The 8164-nt window shown below is 41.6% G+C and overlaps 2 protein-coding genes across 26 annotated transcripts in view; both read left to right on the top strand.

Annotated features, from left to right (window-relative positions):
* The window catches only part of ppfia1 (PTPRF interacting protein alpha 1), a 66778-nt gene extending 62162 nt beyond the window's left edge, over window positions 1-4616 (top strand). For all 21 annotated transcript variants that reach the window (XR_004654556.1, XR_004654575.1, XR_004654640.1 and 18 more), the window contains one exon: window positions 4607-4616. The gene's annotated coding sequence lies outside the window, so the exon portion shown is untranslated. The remainder of the gene's footprint in view (window positions 1-4606) is intronic.
* Window positions 1-8164, top strand: part of LOC117938111 (src substrate protein p85-like) — a 21665-nt gene that overhangs the window by 12483 nt on the left and 1018 nt on the right. For 3 of the 5 annotated variants that reach the window (XM_034862788.1, XM_034862551.1, XM_034862638.1), the window contains 7 exons: window positions 11-121; window positions 1647-1757; window positions 3727-3782; window positions 4541-4610; window positions 5216-5463; window positions 6827-6956; window positions 7280-7348. In XM_034862788.1, the coding sequence (XP_034718679.1) occupies window positions 11-121; window positions 1647-1757; window positions 3727-3782; window positions 4541-4610; window positions 5216-5463; window positions 6827-6956; window positions 7280-7348 (795 nt within the window). The remainder of the gene's footprint in view (window positions 1-10; window positions 122-1646; window positions 1758-3726; window positions 3783-4540; window positions 4611-5215; window positions 5464-6826; window positions 6957-7279; window positions 7349-8164) is intronic. The other 2 variants (XM_034862719.1, XM_034862861.1) reach the window with 1 other exon arrangement.

An 8164-nucleotide genomic window follows, 5' to 3' on the forward strand; every position in this document is an offset into this window, starting at 1 on the left:
GTGTCTGCAGACTATGTGAAGGGCTTTGGAGGCAAGTTTGGCGTGCAGACGGACAGACAGGATGCCTCGGCGCTGGGATGGGACCACCAGGAGAAACTGCAGCTCCACGAGTCCCAGAAAGGTTCTGGTTTGGTTTCTCTGGGTTTTAGGAGACATGCAAAGTTCCAGCAGGAACCGTCAGAAAGTATAAGAACAGCTAAAGGGATCCCACTGCCAATCAGTGTTTTTGACTATGGGATGTCCTTACCCTCATACATGTGGTATCCTTTTAAACTGCAAAGTCTAATCAATTAATTGTCAACTACTAATTTAATCACACACTATTTTGATGAATCGATTTATTTGTTTGAGCCCCTATTTTTAAGAAAGTCTGATTCCAGTTTGTTTTAGGTGAATATTTTCTAGTTCCCTTCTCTCGTCTTCTGACGTAAATTTAGTATTTTTTGAGTTGTGGACAAAACGAGACATCTGAGGACGTCATCTTGGGCTTTTTGGGAAACACTGATCCACATTTTTCACAATTTTCTGACATATTAGAGACCAAACATAATAATAAACAATGAAAACACCCGTTATTTGCGGCGCTAGTATCCTTCCTTTTACCAGACTAATCATGCCAAATGAATCATGGGCCGAAGTTGATGGTTTAATGTTCACTACCAGCTAAACTCTGCTCTTCTTCAGCTGAAGCTCGTCAGCTTTTACACTCTACTCAGTTCAGGTTTCATAAACAAGTTTATTGTAAATATATCACATGTACTGATGTATAAGAAGTGGCTGATGGATGATAGAATCTATTATAAATGATAGACAAATGGATTTAAATCTGAAGGTCTGCTCAGTACGTCTTTATATTTACTTTTGTTGAAAATCTTCCGACAGCTGTTACTATTTTCTACATACCGTGAGCTGATAGGCACACACGTTTCTCTTGATTGTACTTTTTCTAGACTTTGACCGGGGGAAATATCGACCAAACCTCGGCCTTTATAAGTTGTCTGCTATGAGTTTAGCACCCGATTTTGTGTTCACTGTGAAACCTTTTCTTCCTTCTCAGCCCTGCACTCTCAGCTCTGATGTGGTTTTACTGTAGCTTTGGATGTGGTCTTTCAAAGGTTAACAACTTCCTCAATCTGCGGGTAAAAAAAAAAAAAAAACAGGCTTTGATAGAGGAAGTGAAACCACAGCTCAGATTTATATTTGCATGTCGGGCCTCTAGCTGGGGCTGAATTTCAGAGCAAAGTTAAGTGCGGCAATAAAATCAAGTTGCGTAATGTTGCATGCTTATCAACATCACAAACCTCTTGCCTTAACATCTTAGACCCGTAGTAACACAGACTCCTCCCGCCTGCCTGTAGTAGCCAATCACAGGCATCATAAGTTATTGGTAGACGCATGCTGCATTCTTATTGGCTCACTGACTCTAAAGAGATTTACTCCTTAGGTGTTAAAATCGGGTGTTGAATTTTGAGGCATTTTTTGATACTCAATACTTTAGAGGCAATTGCTCGTTGGTACCCAGCCCTAACGCCTGCCCGGGGGTTCATTGCCTCCATATGTTTGTCTATTAATACGTCATATATGTGAGGGTTTGTAATGTGTGTGTGTGTGTCTGTGTGTGTGTGTGTTTGTGTGTTATGTTGCAGACTATAAGCGTGGGTTTGGAGGGCAGTATGGGGTAGAGATGGAGAAGCAGGACCATTGTGCCCTGGGCTATGAGCACAAGGAGAGCCTGGCTAAGCACGAGTCTCAGAAAGGCACAGACACACCCCTGAACCCCTTAACCCCACATCCCATTTAAAACAAAAACACCCCTCCTTATCACCCATCCTTTCCCAGAAATACACCACCTCCTAGCTTGATACTCCGTCTTTGGCACCGTCCTCTCATCCCCAGTAACAGCGTGATGGACACACCTTCCTTTCCTCACAGAAAACCCCCCATGAACCCTCACTGTTACACCACACAGCTTTTTTGTTGCTATTTCTGTTTTATTCTTTATGTGCCGGTCATTCCCTGCTACAGACACCCTTCATTTTGGGCCAGGTGATGTTAATCAGTACACCGTTTTAAATAAATATCCCGCAAAATGTCAGTGAAGGTGCTCATCCAGCTCATAATTAACAGTCGAGCATCTTTAATTATGTCCAGGTGTCCTTGATTTTTAACCTTTCTTGGATCCTAAGAGCACAAGAGCAAAAGTTAGATGTGGAAAAGTAGTTCTTCTTGCGGCATGACCAACAAAATATAACATTATATAATACATTATATCAGGTGTTCATAGCTTAATGTGGTGTGTAGTAGGACTGCACGATAGGAGCTAAATATGTGATAATGTTGTTGAAAATTGCGATAACGATATTACTGGCGATAAATTAACTAAATATTAAAGTGAGCACCTGCTTTCAGTATTCTGCTAAAATACAACAAACTGGACAATTTAAAACAATAATTTCAAACTTTCTTTTATTAAACAAATTGAACATTGAATTAAAATATTTAAAAGGCCCCGCTAAAAAAATTAGTATGTAACAGTTAAAGCTGGAACGATTCCAAATGTTGTCTCTGATTGTCTCAGAAATAATTGCTATTAACAATGTAATTGGCTCTTTTTAGTCAATTTAAAAAAATAAGTCCTTCTATTTTAAACTAATGTTGTGAACGAATCCAAGGATAAGTCTTTTAGTTATATCTGTCGTCTGACCCAGATAAGATTTATAATCTTTTTTATATATATATATATATATATATAAAAAACACAAAACCTAATGAAGAAAACAATCCCTCTTTATTTTCATATTATTAATTTCTTAGTGTATCCCATTTACATTTTTGTTCATTAGAGCGTGTATATTTAAAAAACATTACAAATATATAATCCAATAACCAATCAATTAAATCAACAATTTCCAGTCATACGCCTTAAGACCTTAGCTAAAAAGAAACGTGATCATTTTAAAAGATTGACAATTGGACAATTATATAATAATTGTTACAGGCTTAGTGGCAGTCTGAATGTGTTTATTGTGCCAGTTCATATCGCAATGAGGATAAAAACGATATATTGTGCAGCCCTAGTGTGTATAGTCCCACATTCCTATAGCAGAATTTATCCTGGTTTTGTATCACCTGCAGCCCCCCCCCCCCCCCCCCCCCCCCCCCCCCCCCCCCCCCCCCCCCCCCCCCCTCCGCTGCTTCTGGCAATGCCACAGCGCAGTTTTTGCTTCTTCATCAGTTTGTGCATGATGTCGCACGGCCACAGTGCATTTTATCAAGACCTGCTGCTGTGACCACACAGAGACATGCAGTACACGGCTGATCTTCAGTGCGGAGATTGAGCCAAGATGGCTGCTTGACCCCAACTGTCTGATCCTGCTATCATTTCCCCCTGTTGTCTGCATTCAGTGTTTTTTTTGTTTCTCCTCCCTACAGGTTTGCATGAGCTCATCAACCCGTCCTTTGATTCCTGCAGTTCTTGTCATTATCAGTTCTCGTGAACCCAACCACAGTCTCCGCTTCATCTGAACGTTTTGCAGACCAGAACAGCTTCTAATCTACTTCTCTATTAATAGTGTGCCGCAGCAAAGTTGAATGAAGAAGGGACAATGAATCAAACTAAACAGTCCTGTAATTGTTGTAAAAGGTCTGCTCTGATGAGGCCGACTGTGGTTGGGGCCACTAGTGTTCAACAGAAACTGACTCCTTTTATCTCCTGTTTGGTCCCAGATTATTCTAAAGGATTTGGAGGGAAGTTTGGTGTCCAGAATGACCGGATGGATAAGGTACGGAGCGTTTGTGTTAGGGCTGCTCCATTATGGGGAAAAAAATCATAATCACAATTATTTTTGGTCAGTATTATAAATCACGATGTGACATGATTACTCGGTGAGTTGTATGAAGATGATGCATTTGTCTTAAAAGACAGTGAAACAAATCTACAGTGAAAACACTTCAACCTGTGAAATTTATTTTTCATTGACACGCAAGACAAAATAAAGATTTTAGTTAATTCAAATCAATTTTATTTATAGTATCGATTCATAACAAGAGTTATCTGGAGACCCTTTACAGATAGACCAGGTCTAGACCACACTCCAGAATTTACAAGGACCCAACAGGTCTAGTAGTTTCCGCCAGAGCAAGCAACAGGGCCACAGTGGCGAGGAAAAACTTCCTTTTAGGCAGAAACCTGGGACAGACCCTGACCCAGACCCAGACCCAGACCCAGACCCAGACCCACACCCAGACCCAGACCCAGGCTCTTGGTAGGCGGTGTCTGACGATCGGAATGACTCCACAGAGCTGGGACTTACAGAACATTGGTGCAAAATAAGTTGTTTTTGGTGGGGTTTATTTATTGCAGACATAGTTTTCGTGATTGTTAATACCCAAGATCGGCATTATAATTGTATTATAAATAGTATAAAATTATAAAAGTAACTTATTACACAAAACTCAAACAAACTAGGGCAATCCCTAGTTTGTTTGAGTTTTGTGTAATAAGTTACTTCTGTCTCACATCTTTCTCTCTGGCTGGCAGAGCGCTGGGACCTTTGAGGATGTGGTGAAGCCGGCCCCGGCTTACCAGAAAACCAAACCTGTGGAGGCTGGTAAGCATTCCTCAACATCAGCTGTGTTTCTTACTGTGTACCCGGGTATAGTTTAGTTGTTTCACGGCCCCTCTACTCTCTGGCTGTAGTCCACAGTTCAGCTGTATTGTGTCGACGGCTGCTGTTGTTTGTTAGTGATTTGCATGTTAGTCCTGATTAGTTAAAACTATTTTAAACAAACTGTTTTGGGGGGTCAATTCTTAATGTGAATTAACCTGGCGCATTATAAAAGATATTTGAGGTTTTATTCTTTTAAGATTATTTGTGGGGGGTTTTCCTGCCTTTAATTTTTGACAGGACAGTTAGGTGAGAAAGGACAGAGTAGGAAGACATGCAGGAAATCTTCATTGGTCGGATTTAAACCCTGGACCTCTGCGTCGACGCATAAACCTCAAAGTATATGTGCGCCTGCTCTTCCATGAGCCAACCTGGCCATGAGGGTTGCTTCTTGCTTGTATAATTTACAGCAGAAGTTCTCTGAGAATCTATATGATATCGAAGCAGAGTTGGTTCTGGATCTTGTGATTTGGAATCAGCTTGATTGGGGAAATCGTTGGCGTTCACATCATCTCTTCATTCTCCTTCGTGTTGTCTTCCCTCGTCAGCCGGCAGCAGCACAGGAAGCATCAAGGCGCGCTTCGAGAACATCGCCAAGCAGAAGGAGGAGGAGGACAGGAAGCGGGCCGAGGAGGAGCGAGTGCGCCGACAGGCAAAGGAGAAGCAGGAACAGGAGGAGGCGCGCCGTAAGATGGAGGAGACGGCCAAGTCCCCCTCCCCGGTCCCGGCTGCCAGTCCCAGTCCCAGTCCCAGCCCGGCTCCCCCGCTCCAGGCAGCCGCCGCCCCGGCATACCAGGTTAGTCGCTTTTTACAGCTGGTCCCTGCCTGGAAAGTTGCTCCTTGTAACGTTGTTGTTGTTGATACTTTTATTGCATCAAATTCACTTAATTTACAATCTGTTACAGTACAGTAACACACATTTCTTGATGGCACTTTATATTCCACCACGGTAATAAGATGGTAACAGTGTGAAAATAAAGAAGTGATCAATAGGTAATAACATGTAATAACTGGGTAATGCATCACTGTAATAAGATGTATTACCGGGGTGACCAGGTGATAAGAAGGTAACGGATATAATAACATGCATCTACCAAGGTAAAAACTAGGAATGGGTTTGATGATAACCACATGTATATATGGTAAAAGGTATGTTAATGTGGTAATAACATGATAATAATGGGGTATTATAAGTTGATGCTGTCACACTATTATAGCCTGCTATCAGCGTGATACTTTCCAAATTAGATGAAACATAATGGAATTTATAATTGGTAATTACCATATAATAATGCTGAAATGTTTCCACGTTCCAAATATTTGCCTTTTTGTCTCAAGGTAATACTTTACAAATGATATGTTTAATCTTGTGACTTCTTACCTGGAAACACGTCTGGTAGTTTCTGTGTAATAACCACGAATCACTGGTGCAAACTGCAAAACTGCCTGTTTCTAGTTTATGACATGGTAATATTAGAATAACAGTGATTACCTGGAAAGGCTTCTCTTCGCCTCGTTATTCTAACATTACTATGAAATGTGTTGAGCTGCATGAATGTAGCCCTGTCGGTCTGACCAGCAGCTAAACCCCGTCCACCATCAGGCCCTGGAGACCAGGACCCTCCTAACTCGGTTCATTCAGACGTAGAACCGATGCTGCAGGTCACTGGCAGCTTGTATGTAAACATAGTGACAAAACCCAGTCTTTCATGTCCGATCAATCCACGATTGGTATTCTAGTTTAAGGGTTAGTAAACACACACGTTATTGGATGATAATTGCATTTAGCGCAAAAACACAACCTCCGATAAAATCATCAATTTAAAGTGGTTTCTTCTTTCTGTGTTGATGCCGTTGCATGGTACCATGGCTGGACCATGTCCCAGAACACATTTACATCCCAGTGCAGCTTTAGTTTTAAGGTAGGAGTTGTTGATTTCTTTTGGGTTGAAGACAACCTCCTACTGGCATTAGTGGAAGAAAGTAAGGAACAGGGCTGCAGCTACGGATTAATTCGTCTTAAATCATCTTTGCAGCTTTAATAAAAAAGACACTGAAGCTGTTTGACATGAAAAACTATTTTATTTTACTAGAAGTAGAAGTCCTCTTAGCGGAAGGCGTTGTTGTTGTTGTTAAAGCGAAGACGTTTTCCTTGTCAGAAGACGTCCAGCGTGTCCCACGAGGCTGCCGAGGAGAACGGAGAGCCGCTGTACGAGGCGGAGCCGCAGATCCCCGACGCAGAGCCCGAGGACCTGTACCAGACCCCCGAGGAGACCACCGCGGCAGCAGGTGACCCCCCTTACATCTGCTGTTCTATTCTTCTGTTTCATAGTACTACAGGGTACCCGCATGGTCTTTAAGGCCTTAAAAATGTCTTGAATATAAGGAAATGAGGCTAAACTATTACATAGCATTTTGAGTAATTCCTAGAACATGTTTACATGCTTTGATGTTTAAAAAAAAAACACTATTTTTCTTATGGAGAAAGGTAGTATAGACACAAAGAGAAAAACCACATGGTATAAGTGTCTTTGTATCCAGAGTCTGTCTGTTTCTTTCCTCGGACTAACCACACTAACTAACTTAACTAACCCAGCGTCTTCCTCGTGCAGACAGCCAGCTGTACGAGTACGGCGAGGACGTCGGGCTGACGGCGGTGGCCCTGTACGACTACCAAGCAGGTGAGACTGGGAGCCGAGTGGCAGTCGGGACCCAGAATGAAAGGACTCATTTAGACCTGCATTTATAAAAGAGAAGGTGTCAGGTTTCCATGCATCTCTTTCACATAGAGTGGTATCTTCTTGTCTCCTTCGTCCACAGCAATCCTACCAATCGGTCCCAGAACGTCTCAGTTAGAGAGGAAATGCCCACACACATGTTCTTTATAAATCTTTACAATCATTCCCTAAAAGAACCAATCAGGCCTGCCCTGTTGCACCGCCCAAATGTTCAGTCTCAGCATGCAGCTCGCTAGCTCAAAGTTTGATTGAGAAGGGAAACGCACGAGAGCAGTAGTTATTATCCTGGAAATGTCCTTCCGGTGGTCCGGACTCCTTGTTTCTCTTTAGCTTCGTTAAGAACTAGCAGTGACCTAAAACCTCTACTGTGTGACCTGCTCATGAGCCCTTTGTGATAGATAGATAGATAGATAGATAGATAGATAGATAGATAGATAGATAGATAGATATTGATCCCAATAAAATAGGAAATTAAAGTGTTACAGCAGCAAAATCAGTCACACAGAACGTAATATAAATATAAATGAAATACAAAATATACACATATAATATACTGTACATGAAATAATAATAAGATGAAATACAAGAACAACATGTTGGGAATACAAAACTGTTTAAATAGTATGATAAATATGTAGAGAAAGCTATTTGTTTAACTGTTTAACTTAACCTATTTCCGTATCGCTTTCAAAACGTCAGAGTTGAATGTGGTCAGATAAGCAGCAACCTCCCTCCCTCCCTCCCTCCCTCCCTCCCTCC

The sequence above is a fragment of the Etheostoma cragini genome, chromosome 1, assembly GCF_013103735.1.
Source record: "Etheostoma cragini isolate CJK2018 chromosome 1, CSU_Ecrag_1.0, whole genome shotgun sequence".
Classification (NCBI taxonomy): domain Eukaryota; kingdom Metazoa; phylum Chordata; class Actinopteri; order Perciformes; family Percidae; genus Etheostoma; species Etheostoma cragini.